We start from the raw sequence: 25,877 nt of genomic DNA, 5'->3' as shown, positions 1-25,877 counted from the left end.
CAGAACCAGAGGCCAAAGTGGATGGAGCAAGGAGTGCGGATTTTTCCTTGAAAAGAGTTCACGACTTCCAAGTTGCAAGAAAAGAGATTCTGACTTAAAACATCAGGAGAAGCTGTCTGACAGTAAGAGCTATAGGCCACTGGAACACCATCCTCATTCTGAGAATCAACCCCTCACTGGTTTAGCAGGCATGTTCTAAATAGCGTTTGTCAGCCATATGGGCGAAAAACTTGCTTTTAATCTAAAAACAAAACAAAAAACACCCAAAGAAATCACAGGTTATCAGGAATCTCACACCTGCACATATGTGTGTATTTTTGTGGCATGCTCACAAAATCACAGGATGCAGAAAGCCCTACTTAGATTTGAAAAAGAGTATGAAATGGTATTAGGACAGCTTTCCTGGGCTGTTGCAGCAAAAGCAAACCACGAGATACTCTGTAAGACCAACAGACCTATCGCAGCATGTATTTTTGTAGTTTTAAGTGAGAGGGCTGGGAGTTTTTTTTCTGTGAAAGGGGCTATTTATAAAGTCATGTTAATGCACCTGGCAATATTTTGACTTGGTCATTCCTATTTGTTTCCTCCCTTCTCTCCCCCCCCCCAAGTGTGCGCAAAAGGTCAAGTGGTCACTGGGCAGTACCGCATGCTGGCCAAGCATGGTGGGTACGTGTGGCTAGAGACCCAAGGAACGGTCATCTACAATACACGCAACCTGCAACCTCAGTGCATCATCTGTGTCAATTACGTTCTCAGGTAAGTCCGCCGGAATCCTAAAGTAGGGTTGAGGAACTGCAGGCCCTCCAGATGTGCTGATTACAACTCCCCTCATTCCCAGCCCTTGGTCATGTTGACTAGGGCTCATAGGAGTTGGCATCCAGCAGCACCTAGAAGGTCTCCGTCCTTGTTCTAAGAGTATTATTATTATTAGGGATGTGGGTGGCACTATGGTCTAAACCACTGAGCCTCTTGGGCTTGCCCAAGGTTGGCGGTTTGAATCCCCATGAGGGGTGAACTCCCATCACTCTGCCCCAGCACCTGCCAACCTAGCAGTTCAAAAGCACACCAGTGCAAGTAGATAAATAGGTACCGCTCCAGCGGGAAGGTAAATGGCATTTCCGTGCGCTCTGGTTTCTGTCACGGTGTCCCATTGCACCAGATGCAATTTAGTCATGCTGGCCACATGATCCGGAAAGCTGTCTGTGGACAAACGCCGGCTCCCTCAGCCTGAAAGCGAGAGGAGCCCTGCACCCCATAGTCTGCACCACCTTTGACTGGACTTAACTGTCCAAGGGTCCTTTACCTTTTTACCATAGGAGTTGGCATCCAGCCACACCTGGAAGGTCCCCATCCTCGTTCTAAGATTATTAGTATTAGTATTATAATATTTGTATACCGCCCTTTATTTGTAGATCTCAGGGCAGTTCACAACATTAAATTACAACATCAAAAACACAAAACACATAGTGAAAATAAGAAGAAAAACAAACCACTAACCCCCTGCTGTAGACTATATCAACCAAAGGGCTGATTGAAGAGGAATGCTTTTGCCTTGCACCTAAGGGTGTATAATGAAGGTGGCAGGCGAGCCTTCCTAGGGAGAGCATTCTACAAACAGGGACCCACCACAGATAAAGCCCTGTCTTGTGTTGCCACCCTCCAGACCTCTCATGGAGGAGGCACACGAAGAAGGTTCTCAGAAGATGATAGCAGGGTCCAGGTTGGTTGATATGGAGAGAGGTATTGCAGCCCTGAGCTGTTTAACATAGGTCAGACCTCACACGGGATGTTCAACTGCTACTTCCTGATCTCAGACCCAGCTTTGCTTGCCCAAGAAAGAGGAGGCCCTCTCAACTCATAATGTGTGTTATGATCCTCTTGGTAGCATCCCTGTGGGAATTTGGTTGTTCCTTTCGCCCCTAAAACTGTCCATTTGCACTGATAGGTAGGCACACAGCCAACTACGTGGCAGTCAGAGCAAAGTGTGTTGTCAGAGGTTAAGCATCTAAATCCAGGTGCCTGCTTGGTAAAATTGAATTTTCGCTTTAATTAATCTCTTTGCTTGTGGACATTCTTCATGGGAGTACAAACTATTCTAAACCACCTGATTTTGTTCTTGTTAGTGAAATAGAGAACAATGATATCGTGTTCTCCATGGATCAGACAGAATCGCTCTTTAAGCCGCACATGATGGCAATGAATCCTATGTTTGATAACGGAGTCCCCGTGGCAGAAAAGAGTGGTTTCTTGTTCACCAAGCTGAAAGAAGAACCTGAAGAACTTGCGCAGCTGGCACCAACACCTGGCGATGCTATTATTTCTCTTGACTTTGGTTAGTAATGTTCTGGGGAGGTAAACCACCTTTTCTTCTGTTTTGCACAATAATTAACCAGTAGGTTATTGGTAGATTGATACATCTCTCATAAATCATTACAGTAAGCAAATATTTTAAGTGCTCAGGTCAGCTCTATATGGTACTTATTTAACTAATACAAAGAGGCACACTTGGCTGTAGTTTTGTAGCCTAAGAAAATGGATTTATATTATGGTCAATATTAGCATTCCCCAACTTGGTACCCTGCAAATGTTGTTGGACTCCAACAAACAAGCTGTTGGGAGCCTTGGGGCTCCTCTTCTGTTTTCATTTTATATCAAACTGCAGTTCCATGTTACAAATTAGCGTGAGGAACTGTGGTTTGTTCTAACCAGAATTAATGAAAACAAATTAAAATCAAACCATGAGGAATTGAACCTTGGCATCTTTGCCATTCGGTTTCTTCAAAGGCAAACCTACAAATAACCAAGCAGACTCCAGATTGGAGGCTATGTTATGAGCCAAAGCCATTTGTGGATATGACTGCATGAATATACTCTTGCATGGGCACAGGTGTCTCTAGTTAACTACATGTGATCTTTCAAATTTAATGCCTTAAGCACCCACTTCCTTTTCTGCCATGCACAAAGAATCACCTCTGCAGCAAGCAGACCCTTTGAATTTCTGAAGAGCTGAAATTCACAAGCCTATGATGTGTGTAATTCATTTAGATGAGGCATGTCCAACAGGTAGATTGTGAACTACTGGTAGATCGCGGGGTGTTCCTGGTAGATCCTGGTCGATCTCTAGCTCCTCCACAATTTTCTTCCCCCCAACAAACACACACACAAAACTTTGCCTTCCTAGATAAAAGCTCAACAATTTTAGCTTCCCAAAAAAGCTCTTTGGTCTATCCAACAACAATGGGTAGATCACTGTCAGTTTTTTAACACTGTGAGTAGATTGCAGTCTATTGGGAGTTGGACATCCCTGATTTAGATAGAACACTGTGTGGAGATCAGATATAGGAAATATTCCACATCAGCGGGTATGGGGAGGCGAGTAATGTGAGCAGCAACCGTCAATGAAGAATTATAGACACCAGTATGAGAAAGTCCTTTGTTTGCATAGTGTTGACTTCAGAGAAGCATGAATGACGATCAGATCAGGCTTAACACCTATTTATACGAAACCAAGACTTAGCTGTACTGTCCTTCGTGATGTGAGGAGGACCATCACGTCTGATGATTTCAGGCTTGTGCAGCTTGTTCTTTTCCCTAAAACAAAGTCTTGGGGACTGTAGGCTGCGCAGATGAGTTGACCTTGCATATCTTTAAATTTCAGGGACGCAAAAGTTTGAGGAAATCTCTTCCTACAACAAAGCTGTGATGACCCCAAACAAGCAGTGGCCTCCGGAAGCGAAGGCTCCAGCTCCGCAAGCTGAGAAGCTGAGTGTGCCGTCCTTTACACTGCCCCAGGTTGCACCTGGCAGCAGCACTCCCAGCGCCAGCAGCAACAGCAGCTGTTCCACTGTAAGGAAGCCCTTTGCACTGAGCGATGACCTTGTTGTTTTCACGCGCAGGGCTGCGGCCAGAATGCATGTTGTGCCTCAGGGGCATGTGTGGTTCTTTCATGGGCTACAATACCAGTTTTGTTGTTTCTTTGTTTTTAAAAAAGGGGAGATTATTTCCAGAAGAGTAGCTGCATTATTCTCCTGTAGCCAAAACCAACAGCAAATGATGACAGTAGAGAATTACTTGGCAAGATCCAACCGGTCCAGCATCCTGTTTCACAATGGCCAACCAGATGCCCGTGGCAAACCCAAAAGCATTATCCTTTGCTGGGCCCGGGGGGTAATTTGAGTAACGCAGTCCAGGTCCAGTCCCAAATCCAAGAGTTCCACGAGGAGTCAATCCGGCAGGGCCAAGGCAGGACACAATGCAGAAAACCAGGCAAGATCAGGCACAGGATCTCAGGCAGGTTCTGGCAAACAGCAATGTTGCTCCCACAACCTGGGGCGGGTTCCGACAGCCTTTTATCTTTGTCGGGGTAACGGCCGGTCCTGATCCCCCAGTGACTCACCTCCCTGTCTCGCCCGAAGGTGAGCACTCCTCTCAGACCTCAGGTCTCTCCTCTCAGACCTCAGTCTCTGCAGCTTGGGAGACGTCGGTGGGTTACTAGACCCAGAGGCCGCCTCAGCCTCTCCTGACCCAACCGGTAGTGGAGCAGCTGTAAGGGATGGTCCAGCTGAAGGCAACGAGGTAATCCCCACATCTGGAGCCAGGGCAGGCTCAGGCCCCTGACTCGGCCCAGCTGGTGCTTGTTGCAGGGGAACCTGTGCAGACTGGGGCTCTTCAGAATCAGGCCCCAGACTAGGTTCAGATGCCACCTGAGGCAAAGGATCTGGTGCGGACTGAGACTCCTCTGGTTCTGAGTCCCAGGCCATCACAGATCCGAGTGCAAGAGCACTCTCCTCTCCTGTGGCTTCCAGCAACTGGTATTCGAAAACATACTGCCTCTTAACCATGGAGACAGAGCATAACCATCCTAGCTAGTAGTCAATGATCTCCTTTTCCTCCATATATTTCTCCAATTCACTTTGAAAGCCATCAAAGTTGGTGGCCATTGCATTGGTGGAGAGGGCTCTTGTGCTCAGGTCTTGCTTGTGGGTTTCCCACGGGCATCTGGTGGGCCACTGAGAACAGGAGGCTGGACTAGACAGGCCATTGGACTCTTTGTAGGTTCTTAACATCTCCATCAGGAAAGTGATGCTGTGGACTGAGTACCACCAAGGAGAAGGCCCAGAAGGGGAGAGAGGTGCACACAGCTTCAAACTCCCTTCAGGTGCCTTGGATCAAAGGGCTTTGTATGTCTATGTGTGAGGGCTTTGCCCATATTTCCACAGAACACACTGAAATCCCTTTCCAAATGAATATAGGGGAACCCATGCACCCCTAGTGCAAGCAGGTAGGTGCTGCGTTTTTGACAAGCAGGCCTTGTAAAAAATACCTACTTCCCCACCTGGCTACATATACTCATGGCGGTCGTTTGGGTGGTGAGTTCCCCCCTCCCCCCGGTGGAAATAAAGACACATGACACAAATATTTAGGTTAATGGGCAAAAAAATGGCCAAAACTTTATTGGTTACAGGAATGAGCGGTATTGGTTAACCACCAGTAGGGGGAGTCCTGCTGATGCACATCAACTAGGAACCTAGGAACTCCCCCGGGGTCACTGCTCGGGGGCGTGCCATAGGCCCTCGTCGTCATAGGCTTCGGACAGGGCCACGCCCCCCGGAATCCTTTACTGGACTACCCTTCAATATTTGGGGGAGGTGATGGCGCTTCCTCCCCCTTCATCTACATGACAATACCCCTACCAATGCCTAACTGCGAATGCCGAGGAAGTTGTGACGATTTGCTACGGGATAGGCAAAAAACCAAGTGGCTGGTGCCAATTTGCCAAGTGGAAAAAATTCCTACCAGGCCCCTTAACGGCAACCAACCGAGTGTTGGTTTCTGCTTTCCTCTCTGTGCAGCGAAGTGCTTGTCACGAGACAGGTTGTTTACATTCCACAGAGTCTGTACTGTTGGAGGTTTTCCCACGGGAACGGGAGACTGGATATGACGTACACTGGTTTCCTGTTTTTCACTGTTCTTTGCAGTTTCAGTTTGTGATTCTCTCCGTGCTTTAGAGGAGAGATGACGCTTTCTCTGCTCCTGCAGAGGGAAGATGTTTTTCTGTAACTTACCAGCTTTGAACTGTAAATAAAGTAGTATAGAGCATGTTGGCTCATACTTCTCATCATTCCGCTGTGCACTGGACACTGCTTATCCCCAACATTTGGTTCCGGGCCCAGAAAAACGCAGTGTTTTGAGAATGGTCTCCAGAAGTCGGGCTCCTGGCAAAGGAACAAAGGAGCAAGAAACGAAGTGCCGGCAGAGGATCGGAACAGTGGCAGAGGGACAGATCGGAACGGTATCTGCTCTGCGCGTCAAGATGATTGATGAAGGTATGTGCTACTGCTCCGGGCAACCTGCCAGCTTCTAATTAATGGCTTTATGGCTGGACTTTGAACTTTTATAGCCGGTTTTGCCGCGGCACAGGCAAATGGCTCAAAGGGACGCTATGCTGGGGGAAAACGAAAGTAAAGTGCAGCTGCAGCTCTATGACGCAGCAAGAATTTAGCACAGCATAGAGAAAGCACTTGGGGACTTTCGCTTTTGAATTTGCCTTTGGAATGCAGTTTGAAGCAGCTGCAGATAAGCAAAGAGGCTCATGCTCATAGGCAGAGGCTGTTTTGAGATTGCCTTTGGATTGAAGCAGCTGTACACAGAAGCAGCATGTATACAGCAGCTTGATTTAAAGCAGCAGTGATGGCTAGCTGCAGAAGGCTGGATGAAGCAAGTGGGGAATTTGATACCACTGATCAGCCAAATGCTCAACTCACAGTAGCTTGTGATACTGCCATGATTCAGAATGAAGCAGATCGGCGGGGTGCTGGCTGCACGGGAAATGGGGAGACTTCACAGTCGTCATCCCGCAGTGCAGTGGAACCACCAGATGGCCCCAAAGCTTTGAAGGCAGTGAAATGCTACTCGTGTGGACGTCTAGGCCATATGAAGAGGGAATGCAAATATCCCAGGGCCAAGACAGAGCAGCGCAGTGGAAGCTCATCGCGTGGAAAAGGCCAGAGCAAAGGCAAAGGTCCGGTGTCCAGGACAACGCAGCACAAGGCAATGGTCTCACGCTTCGCTCCAAAGGTTGCAGAGGTTGCAGAGGTCCAGAAGACATCTAGATCTTTCTTCGTTGTTGATTCAGCTGCAACGCATCACATGTGCAACGATAAGCGACTGTTCGTGTCTTTTACACCGCAGGAAGGTGCAATTCACCAGGCGGATGACCACACAATCCCGAGTAAAGGCTACGGAACTGTTGTTCTTCACAGTTTGGCCTTATCGATACAGGACGTGCTTTATGTGCCGGACGCGAAACATAATCTGCTCAGCGTTGGACAGCTGATTGAGAAGAAAATTGACGTTTCCTTTAAAAACAATAGATGCATCATCACAAAGAAAAATGATTATCAATTGTATGCTGAATTTGTTGATCGTTTGTTTGTATTGTATTATGATGATGTTGTGCAGGATGACACTTGTTGCATTGCAGGTTCTAACAAAAGTTTGCATGCAGAATGTATTCACGATTTTCATCGAAAATTTGGTCATTTGCATTTTGAGGCAGTATCTAAAATGCCTGCCTTGGTTGAAGGTATGACTATTAAACCCTGCAGGTACCACATGAAGTGCAAGGCGTGCGCAGCAAACAAGGTGAAAATGGCTGCGAAAGGTAAGGTGTCTAGTAGGCAAGCTACAGAACCATACCAAATTATTCATGCTGATTTGGTTGGACCACTAGCGCCCTCTTTGGGTGGAAATAGGTACTTCATGGTTCTTATTGATGCATTTTCCAGGTATATTTTTGTGTACAATCTCAAGCAGAAATCAGAGGCTTTTCCTAGGTTCAAGGAATTCTGTGCTTGGTTGGGAAATGTGCATGGTAAGAAGATAAAGATTCTTTTCACTGACCGGGGGGGAGAATTCACTTCTCAGCAGTTTGAAGCTTTTCTGACTGAGAAAGGAATTCAACACGATTTGTCTAGTCCTCGCTCGCCATGGCAGAATGGACTTGCGGAACGAGCAAATCAAACATTGCTTCAAGGGTTAAAAACCTTGCTGCATGATGCAAATCTTCCAGAGAGTTATTGGGCCGAATCTCTCTCGTGTTTTGTTTACAGTTACAATCGCAGGTTATCTTCAGCGATTGGTTGTACCCCCTATGAGAAGATGTTTGGCAAGAAGCCATACATCAAACACATGAAAATTTTTGGTTCTGACATGTGGGTTCACTCACCACAAAACTCCAAGTTAGACAAGCGTGGATTGCATGGTATCTTTCTAGGTTATCAGAAAGGGTCTTACAGAATAATGATGACTGACTCTAAGGAAATTAAGCTCACAAGAAGTGTTGAGTACAATGCCAAGTGGGGGGAGAATGTGGGAATTTTCCAAGGTTATCCTGATGACAGTGATGAGACTGAGGATAGTCAAAAGCAACCGCAACAACCCACACCCACTGATGAAGGTTCTGATTCTGAGTCTGAAACTGAATCAGATGATTCAGAGGATTTCAAGAGTGCGAAAGCCTCTATGCGACCCTCTGAAAGCTCTGATCAAGAATTGGAGGAACCATTGTTCACAATAGGTCACTTTTCTCCTAAGAAGGAAGAGGAGAGCGTTGAAGACTTAAGGCTAATTCGCAGGTCACAGAGAGCCACAAAAGGCAGACCTCCAAAGAGATTTGCTGATGAGTTTGCCAAGATAGCAGTAACAGCTGTTAAAAGCTCCAAGAAGGTTTTTGAACCTTCAAGTTTCCAAGAAATCCAGGATTTGGATTCAAAGGAAGCTGAGCCATGGTTAGATGCCATGAAGGCTGAGCTTGATTCCTTGGAAAGGAACAAAACATGGGACCTAGTTCCAATAGTTCCAGGAATGAAATTGCTTGGAAGCAAATGGGTCTTCAAAGCGAAGACTGATCAAAATGGCAAGATAGTCAGACACAAAGCCAGATTGGTAGCCAGAGGATTTGCACAGGTACCAGGTGAAGACTATCACGAGACCTACTCACCCACAGTGAGGTATGAGAGCATTAGGCTTATGCTCAAGCTAGCTGCAGAGGAAAATCTACACATTAGTCACCATGATGTGAATACAGCTTTTCTGTACGGATCTCTAAATGAATCACTTTATATGCTTCCACCTGATGGCGTACAGGTAAAACAGGGATTTGTTTGTGCTCTGAAAAAGTCCCTTTATGGTCTCAAACAAAGTGCACGGTGTTGGCACACAAAACTCACTGAAGTGTTGTTTTCTCTAGGTTTTCAGCAAGGGAAAGCTGATCCATGTGTATTTGTCAAAGAGGAGGGGCAAAAGAAACTGTATTGTTTGTTTTATGTTGATGATCTTTTATTCTTTTGGAAAGATGTCACAATGTACAATAACGCCCTAGCTCAACTGAAAGAGCACTTTGACATGAAAGATCTTGGTGAGGTAAACAACTACCTATCTCTGGAAATAGAGAGAGATCAAGATGGTAACATTCTAGTACACCAGTCACAGAAAATTGCTGATGTGTTAAGCAAACTAAACCTGATGGATGCTAACCCTGTAGACACACCGATGATAACAGGTTATCAGGTAGATGACACTGAAGAAGCATTTTCTGACACTACACTGTACAGAAGTGTGCTAGGCAAGCTAAACTTCATTACCAGATGTTCAAGACCAGACATTGCTGTTAGCTGTAATTTGCTAAGCAGACAAGTCAACAATCCTACTGTTAAGGATTGGAAAGCTCTGAAACGCATAGCGCGGTATTTGAAAGGCACTATGCATTACAGACTGAGATTTAACAATCAGAAGTCTGGTGGTCTTGAGATATTTGCAGATGCAAGTTTTGGAAGTGACACTACAGACAGGAAAAGTACGTCTGGAGTTTGCTATAAGTACAATCAGGGTCTATTTGATTGGTCATGCAAGAAGCAAACAACAGTTAGCTTAAGTACTTGTGAAGCTGAACTGAATGCACTGTCTTATTCACTTAAAGATTGTGAATGGTTGTTACAATTGTGCAAAGACATGAAAATTCCTGTCAAATGTCCAATCCAGGTTTACCAGGACAACAAAGCATGTTTGGCTTTGCTGAATTCTGAAGGTTGTAAGCAAAGCACGAAGCACTTGCAATTGAAGGTGCAACATGCTAGGGAACGTATTCAGAAGGGACTCGTAACGGTGTCCTATATGCCAGGTAATGAAATTCCTGCTGATGTATTGTCCAAGATTGTATCAAGGGATCAACACTGTACCTATGTGCAGAAGTTGGGTTTGTACTGATATTGTACGAACACGCTGCCCAGAGATGTTCACAGAAAGGGGGAGGATGTTGGTTTCTGCTTTCCTCTCTGTGCAGCGAAGTGCTTATCACGAGACAGGTTGTTTACATTCCACAGAGTCTGTACTGTTGGAGGTTTTCCCACGGGAACGGGAGACTGGATATGACGTACACTGGTTTCCTGTTTTTCACTGTTCTTTGCAGTTTCAGTTTGTGATTCTCTCCGTGCTTTAGAGGAGAGATGACGCTTTCTCTGCTCCTGCAGAGGGAAGATGTTTTTCTGTAACTTACCAGCTTTGAACTGTAAATAAAGTAGTATAGAGCATGTTGGCTCATACTTCTCATCATTCCGCTGTGCACTGGACACTGCTTATCCCCAACACCGAGGTCCATAGCAAGGTCAAAAAGAAAACCTAAAGGGTGGGAGGGTGGGAAACCCGATGAGCTGAGGTGGCAAAAGAGGGAGATCCCTGGCCGTGCCAGTGTGATATTGCGCAAGCCACGCCCCCCCCAGGCCAGCCGATTGGCTGGTCAGGGGATGACGCGGCCAGCAATCCCCTCAATTGCACAGAGGCTGAGAACCAGCCCCTGCGCATGTGGAGAGGGCGTGAGTTCAGAAGTGGTTTTGTGGCCAATGAGAAATCAAAGATTTGCTTTTGGTAAAGCTTCCCTGGATTAAATTCTTATGACGAGGCAGGTGGTTATTTGCAGACCTCTGATAGTCTGCTCTGTCTTTCTCACTCTGCAGCCAAGCAGCCCCGGAGACTATTACACTTCCTTAGACGAAGACCTGAAGATCGAGATGATTGAGAAACTTTTTGCCTTGGACACGGATGCCAAGAATCAGTGCAACTCACAGGTAAGAGAAGCCAGCAGGAAAATGTAACATCATCATCAGTGTGTAGCACACACATCTCTTTGGCAGCTAATGCTTACTCCTTTGGGCCACCAGCGCTGCAAGAGAACAGAGTGCAGGGGCTGTGTATTGATAGATAAAGCAAGATGGGAAGGAAACCAGCACCATTTTGAACGGGGGGAAAGCTCGGAAACCTCAATTAAGGCTATCTTTTTATTTTTTGTTACATCACATTGGGGCAGGCATAGGCAAACTCCAGCCCTCCAGATGTTTGGGACTACAATTCCCATCATCCCTAGCTAACAGGGCCAGTGGTCAGGAATGATGGGAATTGTAGTCCCAAACATCTGGAGGGCCAGAGTTTGCCTAAGCCTGCTTTTGAGGAACGACCGTAGCTCAGAAGCAGAGCAGCCTCAATCCCCACCATCTCCATGCAGGACAAGATGAGACTCCTGCCTGAAATCCTGGATAACTGCTTCCTATCAGTTTGTAGACATTACTAAGCTATAAAACCAATGGTCTGACTCTGTGTAATATGGCAGCTTCCCACTTTCCTGCTCATCAGCGGGAATAGCCTTCTCCAGCCTGGTTCCTTCCTGATTCTTTGGACTACAACTCCCAGCATGCCTGACCATGCTGGCTGAGCCTGATGGGAGTTGGATTCAGCCAACATCTGGAAAGCGTCAAATTGAGGAATAATAATAATAACAATTTATTATTTATACCCCGCCCATCTGGCTGTGTTTCCCCAGCCACTCTGGGTGGCTTCCAACAAAACACTAAAATACAATAACCTATTAAACATTAAAAGCTTCCCTAAAGAGGGCTGCCTTTAGATGTCTTCTAAAAGTTTGGTAGTTATTTTTCTCTTTGACATCTGGTGGGAGGGCGTTCCCCAGGGCGGGCGCCACTACCGAGAAGGCCCTCTGCCTGGTTCCCCATAACTTGGCTTCTCGCAGCGAGGGAACCGCCAGAAGGCCCTTGGAGCTGGACCTCAGTGTCCGGGCAGAACGATGGGGGTGGGGACGCTCCTTCAGGTATAGTGGACCGAGGCCATTTAGGGCTTTAAAGGTCAGCACCAACACTTTGAATTGTGCTCAGAAATGTACTGGGAGCCAGTGTAGGTCTTTCAAGACCGGTGTTATATGGTCTCGGCGGCAGCTCCCAGTCACCAGTCTAGCTGCTGCATTCTGGATTAGTTGTAGTTTCCGGGTCACCTTCAAAGGTAGCCCCACATAGAGGAAGGCAGCACAACAGTGTTAGAGATTGTTATAGGAAAGAGGAGGAGAAACGTTTCTTCCAGGATCATTTTTCTTTCATATTGTTGCAATCACGGTGTCTTCCCTGGTCCCTTCTCTCTGTGCAGACTGATTTCAACGAACTGGACCTTGAAACTTTGGCTCCTTACATTCCGATGGACGGAGAAGATTTCCAACTCAGCCCGATCTGTCAAGAGGAGCGGCCCCTCTCCGAAAGCGCCCAGCTCACTCAGCAGAGCTTGAGCAACATGAGCAACCTCTTCCAGCCCCTTGTTCCTCCCTCGCAGGACCAGTTCTTCCCGGAGAAATACTGCCAGCCGATGTCTAACAAAAATGTCAACACGGGCCAGGGGACTCTGCCACCCCCCTTCTTGAACGGCGGAAGCCAGCCGTCCTCTTTGCTGCCCTACTATGCCCAAGCCAGCACTCCTCTGTCTTCAATGGGTGGGAGACCCAACACACAGTGGCCCCCTGACCCACCCTTACAATACGCCCCTACGAAACAGAGAGCGGCGGTCAATAAGTGTTCGGGATCCATAGCTAGCTCTCCATCGGGGCCACCGCTGCACCTGCCTGATATGAACTTATATAAGAAAAGGTAACTCGGAGGAAAGAGTGTGTGGTAGCTGCTTTGAACTGATTCACTCATTATGTTGAGAAGGTGGAGAACTGGGCCCTTTGTTGCCAGAAACCAGCTCCCCATAGAAAGAGAGTGTGTGAATTACCGTATTTTTCGCTCTATAGGATGCACCCGACCATAGGACACACCTTGTTTTAGAGGGGGAGAACAAGAAAAAAAATTCTCCCCTTCTCTGCTCAGCGCCCCTTCAGCGAAGCGGCAGAAGAAACGGAGCCCCTTCCATTTCTCCTCCCGCTTCGCTGAAGGGGCGCTGCGCAGCTCTCCCTCTCTGCTGAAGCCAGGAGAGTCTTGCTCTCCCAGCTTCAGCAAAAGGAACCCGAAGCCTCTGGAGCGCAGCAGGTGTTCCTGCTGCGCTCCAGAGGCTTCAGGCGGCTATCCCTGAAGCCTGGAGAGCAAGAGGGGTTGGTGCGCACCGACGCCTCTCACTCTCCTGGCTTCAATGAAAACAACGCGAAGCCTCCGGAGCACGGAGGGAGCCCTCCCTCTGCGCTTCGGAAGCTTCATGTTGCTATCGCTGAAGCCAAGGAGCCAGCATTCGCTCCATAGGACGCACACACATTTCCCCTTAATTTTTGGAGGGGAAAAAGTGCGTCCTATAGAGCAAAAAAATACGGTAAATCAAAACCTTAAAACTTGGAGGGGGGTGGAACAGTCTTGGGAAACCTCCGCCCACCAGCCAGTAGCCAAAAACAAGCCACTAGGACATCTGCCCTGCCATTTGTGAAAGCCCTGACCAACCTTCGCTTGGTTCCATTTGGACTTAGAACTTTTGAAAGTGTGTCCCTAATGGGTTTCCCTAAACAGAGCCCTAAATCGTTAATGATTTTTAATAGACGAGCACGTTCAGAATAAGGTGAAACAGTGACTAGGCTTTCCGTTTTCGACCCAGAGGCCGAAAGTGGTGGAAACGAAAAGGAGGAACACCGACAGCAATATACTTTTAAGTAGAAACCTTAAGGGGAAGTTAATTGTCCCAGGAAGAAAAAACAAAAACAAAACGTTGCCAGCAGATCTGCTTTTCAAAGGGTCGGGAAGAGGTCAGCGTGTCTTCTTGGAGAGATTCTCATAATTTAAAAACCATGTGATTATAGTATGGCTGATTTAAATAAACAATAATAATAATAAACCGTAGGCATGGGCTAAGATGGGTGGGGAACTGGTGGTTCCCCAAATGCTTCAGGACTGCAGCTCCCATCAGCCTTAGGCAGCATAGCCAGTGGTTAATGGGAGTTTTAGTCCCCTCACAGGTCTGCAAGGCCACAGGTCCCAGCCTTGGCCTAAGGGTCTGTCTGCAAGTGCACACTTGCATTGGCCACTTAAAAAAAAAGTTTGCAGCCAGCTGGGGATCTTTCACATGTTAATTGCAGCAGTTTAGCTGCTGACATGGAGGGATGCGGGTGGCGCTGTGGGTTAAACCACAGAGCCTAGGGCTTGCTGATTAGAAGGTCGGCGGTTCGAATCCCCACGACGGGATGAGCTCCCGTTGCTCGGTCCCAGCTCCTGCCAACCTAGCAGTTTGAAAGCACATCAAGTGCAAGTAGATAAATAGGTACCACTTCGGCAGGAAGGTAAATGGCATTTCCGTGCGCTGCTCTGGTTTGCCAGAAGCGGCTTAGTCATGCTGGCCACATGACCCGGGAGCTGTATGCCAGCTCCCTCGGCCAATAAAGCGAGATGAGCGCCACAAACTCAGAGTTGGTCACGACTGGACCTAATGGTCAGGGGTCCCTTTACCTTTTAGCTGCTGAGATAATCCAGTACTGCTGCAGCAACATTTGATAGGACAGAATCATGTGGGTGGGGCCAGTTACACAAAGCCGTCCCACCCAATAGCTGTTCATCCAGGAAGGGAGGGAGATGATCCTATTGGAGGGATCAAAATATATAAATGTCATAAATAAAAAAACTCTGGGTGGAGGGTCTACGCGGTTCCCAGGTGGCCTCTCATCCAATCGCTGACTGGGCCAGATGTGTTTAGCTTCAGCAAAGCGGCCTTGTCTCTTCAAACCATACCCAGCCCATTGACCTCATCTACGACGTTCCAGCCTTCCAAATGTTGTCATAGCGGTGTGGGATGATGCCATTCTCACACTGCCACATGCCACCTTAGCCTGACGTGACAGGCCGTAAGGAAAAACAGACTGCCTCTGTTGACCTCGTGCCTCTGCTACCAGCAAGGCATTGTGAATTGTCTACTACAGCACAAAGGGCGAGCAGAGCTTTGGCAGCAGATACTGTCTGCGGAAAACAGCTGTGATACACAAAAACGATTAAATAAGTCTCCACGGTCAACCCACATCCTTCACTCACGCCTAAAGCATTCTTCCTGTTGGAGAGTGCAGGTTGCTATTGAAGCAGAAAGAATATAGCAGCTTGAATAAACTATGCGGGTTGGTATTGGACTCGTCAGTTGTGTATGCTACAGCTGTTCTCTACAGTCACTGAGTTGTCTCCCAGGGACAGGCATTTGTGGTCCTCCAGAGGTTGCTGGGTGGCTACAAGGTCAGCAGGGACAGTGGCCAGAGATGTTGGCAGTCCACCAGCAGCTGGAGAACCACCATCCACATCCTTGCTCAAGGAGGACATCCCAAATCTTTCCCCAAGAATCCAACAGGAACCTAAGTTAGGAACAAGAGGCCTCTCTGCAGGTCAGCAAGTCTCACTGTTCCGGTTTGAAGCTTGGCTTGAGGAAAGATCCTTCTCCAGTGTTTTGTTTTTCAAATGCAACAATGGCTTTGTCTTGATAGGTCGCTGGAGTGCCTTGGACAGCGGGGCATGGATATAAACCCTGCGCGGATTGCTCTTGCCAACAGTTTGAAGCTGAAGAGGCAGCTGGACTATGAAGAGCAAGCCTTTCAACACCTGAATGGGGTAATCTGTCCTTCACAAAGACTGCTTTTTTTGAGAAAGGGCCATAGCTCAGTGGTAGAGCATTTGCTTAGCATGTGGAAGGTCCGGGGTTCAGTCCCCAACATTTCCAGTAATCCGGATTGCTCCCTGGAGATACTTAATCAGGGTGAGCTAGTTGCTTGTCACCCAAAGGGTCTCCAAGCGACTTACATTTGTGTGTATGTGTATGTGTGTTTCATATAACACATTAGTATTCCACACAACTGGGAAAAATCAACAACAACAAAAATAGCTCCCCAACAGTGATATAAACACTGGCAGCATGCTAACAACTTGGAGTAAGACAATTTCCTAAGTTCCCTTCTATGGCCTTAAAACAAAAATAAGTTTATTTTTTTAAACAATATTCTTTTCTTGTCAGGCTTATACCGTCTCTTTCCCCTCCCCCCATCTATAGATACAAGGAGAAACATCTGGCATTAACCCAACACACTTAATGTGGAAAAGGATGAAAATCCTCAGAGGTGAAAATTGTGCATTACTTACAGAGAAGAAGTCGCTCAGCACAAGTGTCCTTAATGGTAAGACCCTTTTTTAAAGAAATAAAAGGTAATTCAAAATGGAGTCACATGGGGTCCACTATGTCACTGTTGGGCAGCTGGTGACAGAACACAAAACGTGTCCTGCAGATGCAGTCCCTCCTTTACATTTCATTTTTGTCACATCTTATGCTCACTGTCTGTGTTCTGCACTAACTTCAAGCTCCTTAAGAAGAGTATTGTGGGACCAGATGGGCAAATGGTCCATCTTTGCCAGCGTTCTGTTTTCCCAGGGTGGCCAGACCAGCGTGGATTTGATTTAAATCAAATTGATTTAAGTCACTAGTTAGTAAGACTTGATTTAAATCACTTTTTTACACAAAGACTCATTCTTGCTGGTATAAACTTACTATTTACAACCAGAGGAAGGTTTCATTTTTTGAATAATAAAGTTACAGAGTAGTTTTTACTGATTTGGTTATACTATTAGAAATACATAGAGAGATAATTATGAAATAATTATGAGGTTTAATAAGTTAACTGTTTATATTTGGACAACTTTTCTGCTGTACTTTATTGGAAGGAGAAAAATAATCATTTCCTTAATAACAATGTAAACAATCTGTTCAACTAAAACAATAGCATTATAGCATATGTACTCATGTTTGTTAACTGATGTGGTTAAATGGTTTTTTTAAAAAAAAAACTTAGACACATGAAAAACTTAAAACAAATCCTTATTTCTTGATGAATAACCTTTGGACTATAATGTAACTTAAATAGAAAACTATCTTTAGAAAGATTCCCCCCCCCCCCATTTTTTTTTATATTTTAAAAATCCAATTTAAATAAAAAAATCTGATTTAAATTTTAAAAAATCCTATTTAAATTTTAAAAATCTGATCTTTAAAAAAAAAAAATTAAGTCATTGATTTATATCCACCCTGAGCCAGACCTCTGGGGAGCTCACAAGCACAGCATGACTTGCAGCCTCCAGTGGCACCTTGCATGAGTGAATGTGAGCCACCATCATACATCCATAGATACGACTGCCTGAGATTATACAGCAGTTTTGGGAGGAAGGGCTGCAGCCCAGCTTCAGAGCACCTGCTTTGAATGCAGGAGGTCCTGGGCTCCACCTACCAGTATATCCAGGTAGAGCTGAGAATGCCAACCCCCCACCCCCGCCAGAAACCCTGGAGAGCCAATCAGGGTCAACAGTGCTAACTAGAGTTAGCAGGTGCCTTTTGTTTTAACTTGAAAATGGCTGCTGAAAGCTCTTATATTCCGCCAGTCTATGCAGGCATTTAAGAACACATCTGTCCACAATGGTTAATTGATGTATGGGGTTTTTGTTTTCTTTTTTAATTACCGTATTTATCGCTCCATAAGGCGCACCTGACTATAAGGCGCACTTAGTTTTTAGAGGGGGAAATCAAGAAAAAAATATGTCACTGTCCTGGCTTCTTCTTTAGCCACGCACAGCCTCTCCCGGGCAAGGGGAGCCTTCATCCCCTGCCTGGGAGAGGCTGCACGCGACTAAGGCTCCCCCAAGAGCTGCGCTCCCTTTAAAGAGCATGCAGCTTTTCCCTGCTTTTGCGGGAGGTGGGGGAATTCCCCCACCTCCCGCAAAAGCCCACAGGAGCCGCGCACCCTTTAAGGAGCACACAGCTCCTGCGGGCTTTTCTACGAGGAGGGAGAAGGGACTGACTGGCCGAATCAGTCCCTTCTCCCTCCTGGGGAAAAGCCCGCAAGAGCCGTACGGAGCTTGTGTACGGCTCTTGGGGGCTTTTCCTGCCTGCCTCCCCCCTGCATTCGCCCCATAAGACGCACACACATTTCCCCTTCTTATGGAGCGAAAAATACGGTATTTTATGTTTTCACTGTATGGTCGTATGTGGTTTTTTTTGTAAGCCACTCTGAAATCTTCTATGGAATAGCACTGTAAGAACATTTTAATAAATAAATCATCGTCATTATTCTTATAATTACATGCCCTAAGGTACCGTTTGGATTACAACAATCACAACACTAATATTGACATGCAATATTCCACAATATCGAAACAGTCTAAGCAGGCAGATGCTCATGCCAGTGTCAGCCTGCTCTATTGACTCCTGGACAAACGTGGAGGGGGAATCTTGTGTCCGGAATTGTGTTTCTAAAAGCGGACATCCTTTTTGAAGCCCCACTTTTTGCTTTTGATTTGCAGATGAGTTCCTTTGCAACCCGCAAAGAGGACCAGGCCAACCCCCTATGAATATGGGGCAGCAGCAACTGCAGCCACGGCATCCGCCGGCCTCTTTGAGAACCTCTGCCAACATCCCCAAAGCTGCCTTCTCCCCACACTTTTACTGCCCCCCTTATCAGGACTTCGGGGTGCCACAAGGTCATAGGATGTCAGGTGAGTTCTGTCGCAAACCATAACACAAACTTGGAGGGACTGTTTTCCAATGGGCGGCAGGGGGAGGGTAGGAGACACCAGTGGTTGCAGGCAGGAGCTCACCTAAGACTTGGTTCATGACACTTGCCTGGCCCTGATCTTGATCAGACCCTGGCCCGCCCCCCAATAAAGGGTAAATGTAAAGGGACCCCTGACCATTAGGTCCAGTTGCGAACGATTCTGGGGTTACGGCGCTCATCTCGCTTTACTGGCTGAGGGAGCTTCCAGGTCATGTGGCCAGCATGACTAAGCCGCTTCTGGCAAACCAGGGCAGCGCATGGAAATGCCGTTTACCTTCCCGCCGGAGTGGTACCTATTTATCCACTTGCACTTCATGCTTTAGAACTGCTAGGCTGGCGGGAGCAGGGACCGAGCAACGGGAGCTCACCCCGTCACGGGGATTCGAACGGCCGACCAGCTGATCAGCAAGCCCTAGGCTCTGTGGTTTAACCCACAGGGCCACCTGCGTCCCTCCTGCCCCCCACAAAACCATTTAGTAAATAGATAAATGAAGCCAAGCATACCCGCTCCAGACGCATAATTGACATGGTATCTAGGTGGACCCTCAAGCTGCAGTGCTCAGAGACTGTGGAACTCTCTGTGTTTTTCTTTCTTTGGTGGGCATTTGGTTCCTTCCCTGTTCGCCTTTCATGACTCAGCAAAGACTATCTAAATGCCTTCAATACGAGTGGCCAGCCCTATCCCTGCACTGAAGCCTGAAGTTTAGACAAGACTGCTTGGTTCTGTTGCCTTATTTTTGTTGGTCCTGCTCAAGCTGATGTGTTGTTCTTGTTGGACACTTGCAATTTTCTCATTGAAGCGGTGTGCTATTTTTCTCATCAAATAATAATAATAATTTATTATTTATACCCTGCCCATCTGGCTGGGTCTCCCCAGCCACTCTGGGCGGCTTCCAACAAAACACTAAAATACAATAACCTATTAAACATTAAAAGCTTCCCTAAACAGGGCTGCCTTTAGATGTCTTCTAAAAGTTTGGTAGTTATTTTTCTCTTTGACATCTGGTGGGAGGGCGTTCCACAGGGCGGGCGCCACTACCGAGAAGGCCCTCTGCCTGGTTCCCTGTAACTTGGCTTCTCGCAATGAGGGAACCGCCAGAAGGCCCTCGGTGCTGGAGCTCAGTGTCTGGGCAGAACGATGGAGGTGGAGACGCTCCTTCAGGTATACTGGACCGAGGTCATTTAGGGCTCAAAGGGGATGTATGGTATTTTCTTCTTGTACACTGTCCTTTCCAGGTAGAAATCTTAAGCCTGAACCGAAATAAATAAAAGAAGGCCTCTCAACATCTAAATCTTCTCATTTCAGGAGTGACAAGTCGCCTGCTCGGCTCATCCTTGGAACCTTATTTGTTGCCAGAACTGACCCGATATGACTGTGAGGTTAACGTCCCAGTTCTCGGGAGTTCGACGCTCCTGCAAGGCAGCGATTTGCTCCGAGCTCTCGACCAGGCGACCTGAAGCAGCCTTGCAGCATTCCCTGGCCTATACCGTCCAAAAACAAACAAAAACAAACCAGCTGCAGTTTTTAAATCTATTTTTGCAAGTAGACAATTTCTAATACTGATTACACTTTTACAAGATTTTACTTAACTATTGAACTTGTCCACGTCACCAAATAGTGGCCTTTCTGTGAAGTTACTCATTTTCCTTATTTGCATTTTAAAAAAGTATGCATCTACTGTATTTCCAAACCCCTTCTATTTCGATAAGACGTTCCTTATAAAATTTATATTATATGATTCTCCACCACTGTGTAATTTATGTGTTCTGAAACTTCCTCATTATTCATGCTAATAAAAGAAGAAGAAGCTGCGGTGTGCTCGCTCGCGCCTCTATGTAATACTTCGGCTCCGTTTATTGCAAAGGTTTATTTTATTTTATTGCCAAAGATAAGTGAAATAAACAAATCTGATGAAATGCACTTGTTGCCCTACCCCTAGTTTTTCCTCTGCATTCTCTAACATGGGGGGAAAAACAATAATCACAGATTATGGCCTTTTAACAATTAAAAAAAAATGCTAGCGATGAAACGTCCATAATTCTAACACACCCAACGGCAGCTTTCGTGTTGGTTGGTCCTTGCCAAGTTGCAAATTACAGCCTTTTCTCTTACGTTTAGGTCACAAATCTAAAACTTGGGGCTGTGTTTTTGTCCGAGGCGGGACTAACCTAGCCATACAGGGCTAATCCAAGGCAGGTTTAATCCAAGTGGTAGACTGGATAATGAAACAAGAGGGAAATCTGAGCCTTGTGGCTGAGTGCCCTCTGTGGTGTTGCAAAGTGATCTTAGTGTACATCTCTCAGATCATGCAATGTAGCCGCCTGTCTTGCGTTGGCCTTGGATTTGAGGATCGGTGGGGTTTTTTCTTTTTCTTTTTTTGCATATGGAAGAGCCAAATCTATCAGGCAAATAACTGCCAATGGGTTTTGTTTTGTTTTTAGCAACATCGAGGTGCCTTTCCTACCAGACCGTACCCAACTCCCAGGATAAACTCAATGTTTCCTTAATTAAACAAGTGGGATGGCGTGCCTGCTGTCTTAGATTCAGAGCATGGTACTGCGAACGAATCCCAAGACAGCCAACTGCCATCTCATTTAGGTCAGTGTCGCCCTCCTCAGAAACCAGCCTGGCAAAGTGAGGAATTTGGGAGTGGATGGCAGTTGGGGACAACTGAGAGAAAACAGAGAGGGTGTCGCTGCACAATTTGAAATACGTGGGGCGGGGAAGGAATTCAGCCCATCTTGTGTGTATTAATTCTCCATATATATATTTTTTACACAAAGTGTAACTGACTGATCCTTTTTCTCTGGGTTAAATGTTTATCATATATTGGTACTTTGTTATACCTGTTTAGACATTGATGCAGAGCCATGAGTTTTCGTCTTGGGAACCGTTTTACTTAGATCTGGTAGAGTTTTCTTATGCTGTTGCTGATGTTGCAGGATTTGTCCAAAGGCTGTTACTAAAACTGCTAATTCCCAGCTAAGTTGGGGGTTGGCGTTCATCCCCCCCCCACCTCCAGCTAGTTAGCCACTTTCTTTCTCTGCACTACTGAATTTTTGCTGAAAAAAGTAAACTAAATATATATTTGCTTGCCTACTTGTTACACTGGGGGAAATCAATGTTTTTAGGCTCTGGAGTGGCTGAGTGAGAAGGTGTTTGTTGTCTTTTTAGTTTACTTTTTAATTGTTGATAGCCTTTCAAGTGCAAATGATTTTTCTGTAGGTCATCGAAATGGCAATCTGAACTTTTCAGAAATGCTTTTAAACAAAAACAAACCAATGTTGGTGCTCAGGAATTTATTTAAAATGGAAGGAGTCTCTGCAAGACCCGTTGTCTTTGCTGGGCAAACAGGCACACTCATATATTCAATCCAGCAATAACAGAAGCTCAAGGAATTGTGGGGTGCAGATTTTAAAAATATTTATTAAAGCCTTCGAGCTTTGGTGAGAAAGGCCAGGTTGGAAGGGCTAAGGGGCAAATTCAGGGCGACAGAAAATAATGGTGATATTAGGCGTTATGCTTTATTTACCCAGATAAATGTACCTGGGGCAAACCAGCATAGATTTATAAGAGCCTATGGATTCCCTTACAAACAAGAAGCATTTATGCCTCCTCCTGAACATAGTTCCAGTTCAGAGAAAGTTACTTATAACTAAGGCCTGCTGAAATCAATAGGACTCAAAATGCAGCTAAACCATCCCACAAGTGCCATTAATTTCCACAGGACTTGAGCGCAACTAATATTCTTAGGGTGGGCTTCATAAGCACATGTGTTCGGCTGTGTGCCCCACTGTACATTTAAAGCGCATGGATCCCCCCCAAAGAATCCCAGGAACCATCATTTGCCCCTCACAAAGCTACCATTCCCAGAACCCTTAAAGTACAGTTCACGTGAATCTTTGGCGGACGCTATGAGCTCTAAATGTATGGCGAATACACAGCCTCAGCCATTAAAGGCGCTCTTCAGAGTCTTAGTCCATTGCAACCATAACAGCAATGTTATTGCTGTTAAAACAGCTCCCGTTCTGGATTGCAAACCTTTGACTTCTACAGAACTGTGTTGGAGTGCCATATGTTCTGCAATGCATATATGGAGCCCTTGCAAAGCTGCCCTTCCCCATTATTTTTGCTGAAGAGGGAAGGTCTGAACACACATCCCTTGGGGATATCTCCATAGCACTGAAGTGGACATGGAGGTCCCTGGAGGTGCACAGAACCCATAAGGAATTGTAAAGTTTTGGCACTGGCTTTGTCCATCCAAGCCCAATAATTTTAGCTCGCTCCTTTGGAGATGCCGTACCCCACTGAAAACCCAGTTTTGACGTAATGTTCATGATCCAGTCAAAATGAAGCACTTCACATTCAACGTGATTTCACTGATTTAGCCTTTCTTGTTGAAAATAAATGGAGGGGGAAGTGCTTAACTCTTAAATGAATTGTGCCTGATTTGTTGAGGATCCTCCAAGGCAGGCATCCCCAACCTTTGGCCCTCCAGATGTTTTGGCCTACAACTCCCATCATCCCTAGCTAACAGGATCAGTGGTCAGGGATGATGGGAATTGTAGTCCAAAACATCTGGAGGGCTGAGGATGTCTGCTCCAAGGGAAAGTAGCTGTGAAAGCCATTATTTAGGGAAAGATTTGTGAGCAAAGATGCTCAGGAATCTGGACTGCTCAGGGATCCATCCTGCAAAACCTACATATATATATTTCTCGCTTTCACTTACATGATGAAGGGGGAAAGGAAAATCCAAAGTTCTTTAAAGATTGCATTTGGGATTCCCTTCCGGCCTGATCCTCTCTGCTGGGTTACAGAACAGCTTTCAGGGAATGATCGTGGTTAGTGCCCTTGGAGCTTTTGTTGTCTTCAGTGGCTACAACCCCCCCCCCAAAAAAAGGGATCTGGTGGAACAGCTCCTCCCAAGAAGCTCTCCTTGCATTCTTCCTCTGTGCTCTGTCCCACTGCCACCAGGGAGAGTGGCATCAGTGAGAGAAATCCCACTGGTACAGAGGGAAAGCCTTGCCAAAAAGCCCTACTCAACGCATGCAATTTAGAGGTGGAACTTGGATGAAACAGCCAGGCCTTGTGCCGACTTAATACTTCACCTGTGCTACGTTGCACAAAGCTCGGGAGCAGTTTTCTATCTGAAGTACATTTTTTTTTAAGCAAAATAGTACGGCCCATGATATTTAAAGGACTTTAGGTTTTTGTTTTTTTGTTTTTTAAGGACATGATTCAGCCAGTATTAAGCACCGGTGAATATAGCTGACACATATATCATCAAATCGCACTCATAGGCTGCATCTTCCGGTTGAGTGTAATACAGTCAGTAGCAGATCGGAGTTTGCTTCTGGGAGATGTGTGACTTGGCTGTTTGCTGTGTTTAACTGGCTGGATGGTAGCCTGAAGTGTCTTAAGAAAGAAATAAAAAGGTAGCTAAGCCCTAGAAAGAAGCATAAATGAAGAGCGTCACCACCAGGCTGCCAACCTTGAGCAGTTTGCTTTAAAGTAATCCCATTCACGTTCAGTAGCAGTTCTGGAGTAAGCGGTCTGAAGCCTGTGGCTGCAGGAAAGCAGGTCTTTAAAGTGGTAATGATTCGTGTGCTTGAAGGGTTAATCACGCTTAAATATTGCTTTTATATTTTTAATCTCTGTTTGTAGTTTCAGCATTAAGATGTTGTACCCTAACCATTTACTAAAAACACACTGTGCGGGTGGGGAGGGAGGGAGGGGAAGGGGGGTAAAAGAAAATCTGTGCTTAAAATATTAACCGTAACTATTGTCGTAATTATTTCATGCTCTCTCTATTGTTGAATTTCTTATTTATAATCTTGTAACTGTATGGGAACTTTTAACTTGATAAGGAAATGTATTTTGACACTGATACCATATTAAAGTATACTGATCCTGAAATGTCTTGTGACTCTTGTTTCTGCCAAAGGGGGGGGGGCAAAATAAAAGAAAAAATGTCACTTCAATGTATAGTTGTAAAGCAAAAGAATTTATTAAATTATTGATAGAAAATAAATCTTTAAATGCATGGAACCAGGGAGATGGCCCATGCCTGATAGCTAATTGCAAATCGTGAAGAATTCTCATCATCACCGTAACTTTGATATAACACCTTTCAAATCTGCGAAGCATATGGCTGGTGGGATCAATCAGTGGGGCTGAGCCAGGAGGGTCATTTGGGTCAGGCCCCCAAGCTTACAGGGGCCACAAGTTTAGGCATCTATTAATTGGGGGAGGGCATTTGGCAAGTTTTGCAACATGTTCTTATCTGCAAGAGACCAAAATGTGCCACACACACTCAGCTTAGAGCTGCATATTAGTGGATTTGTGCAGAATAAAGTTAGAAAAGCATTTGTTAAATGAATAATAATAATAAAAAATCAAATTATGTGTATCTTTTGGATGTCTTGCTTTGTTTTCATGTGTATTTTTCTAAAAGCACTCTCTGGCTGACTTCTGCAGCATCTGGGAAGATGGCGGCCAAGCAGGTGGTCTCCTGTCCAGGGGAAAAGGAACACACATGGCTGCCTCCCCTCGCATCACCTTCTGTTTTGCTAAGACCATGCAGTGCTGAAGTCCATTAATAATAATAATAATAATAACAAGAACTAATAATGGCTTTATTATTTATATGCCATCCATCTAACTGGGTTGCCCCTGCCTTTCTGGGTGATGTCCAGCAAAATAGAAAAACACAATGAAACCTCAAACATTTAAAAACTTCCCTGTACAGTGGTACCTCTGGTTACCGGCGCTTCAGGTTACAGACTCCGCTAACCCAGAAATATTACCTCGGGTTAAGAACTTTGCTTCAGGATGAGAACAGAAATTGTGCAGTGCCAGCGTGGCGGCAGCGGGAAGCCCCATTAGCTAAAGTGGTACCTCAGGTTAAGAACAGTTTCAGGTTAAGAACGGACCTCCAGAACGCATTAAGTTCTTAACCCGAGGTACCACTGTAAAGAGCTACCTTCAGATGTCTTCCAAAAGTCA

General features: G+C 45.8%; 1 protein-coding gene across 1 annotated transcript in view; it reads left to right on the top strand.

Annotated features, from left to right (window-relative positions):
- Positions 1-20,792, top strand: part of EPAS1 (endothelial PAS domain protein 1) — a 135,381-nt gene extending 114,589 nt beyond the window's left edge. The window contains exons 8-16 of the mRNA XM_081903899.1: positions 609-756; positions 2,124-2,332; positions 3,659-3,846; positions 11,013-11,123; positions 12,487-12,977; positions 15,767-15,890; positions 16,327-16,450; positions 18,621-18,812; positions 20,178-20,792. Coding sequence (XP_081760025.1) covers positions 609-756; positions 2,124-2,332; positions 3,659-3,846; positions 11,013-11,123; positions 12,487-12,977; positions 15,767-15,890; positions 16,327-16,450; positions 18,621-18,812; positions 20,178-20,329 — 1,739 coding nt within the window. The 3' untranslated portion in view covers positions 20,330-20,792. The remainder of the gene's footprint in view (positions 1-608; positions 757-2,123; positions 2,333-3,658; positions 3,847-11,012; positions 11,124-12,486; positions 12,978-15,766; positions 15,891-16,326; positions 16,451-18,620; positions 18,813-20,177) is intronic.
- The last annotated feature ends 5,085 nt before the right edge of the window (positions 20,793-25,877 follow it).

The sequence above is a fragment of the Podarcis melisellensis genome, assembly GCF_964234715.1.
Source record: "Podarcis melisellensis genome assembly, chromosome: 3".
Taxonomy (NCBI): Eukaryota; Metazoa; Chordata; class Lepidosauria; order Squamata; family Lacertidae; genus Podarcis; species Podarcis melisellensis.
This window is presented reverse-complemented; position numbering and strand designations above follow the sequence as displayed.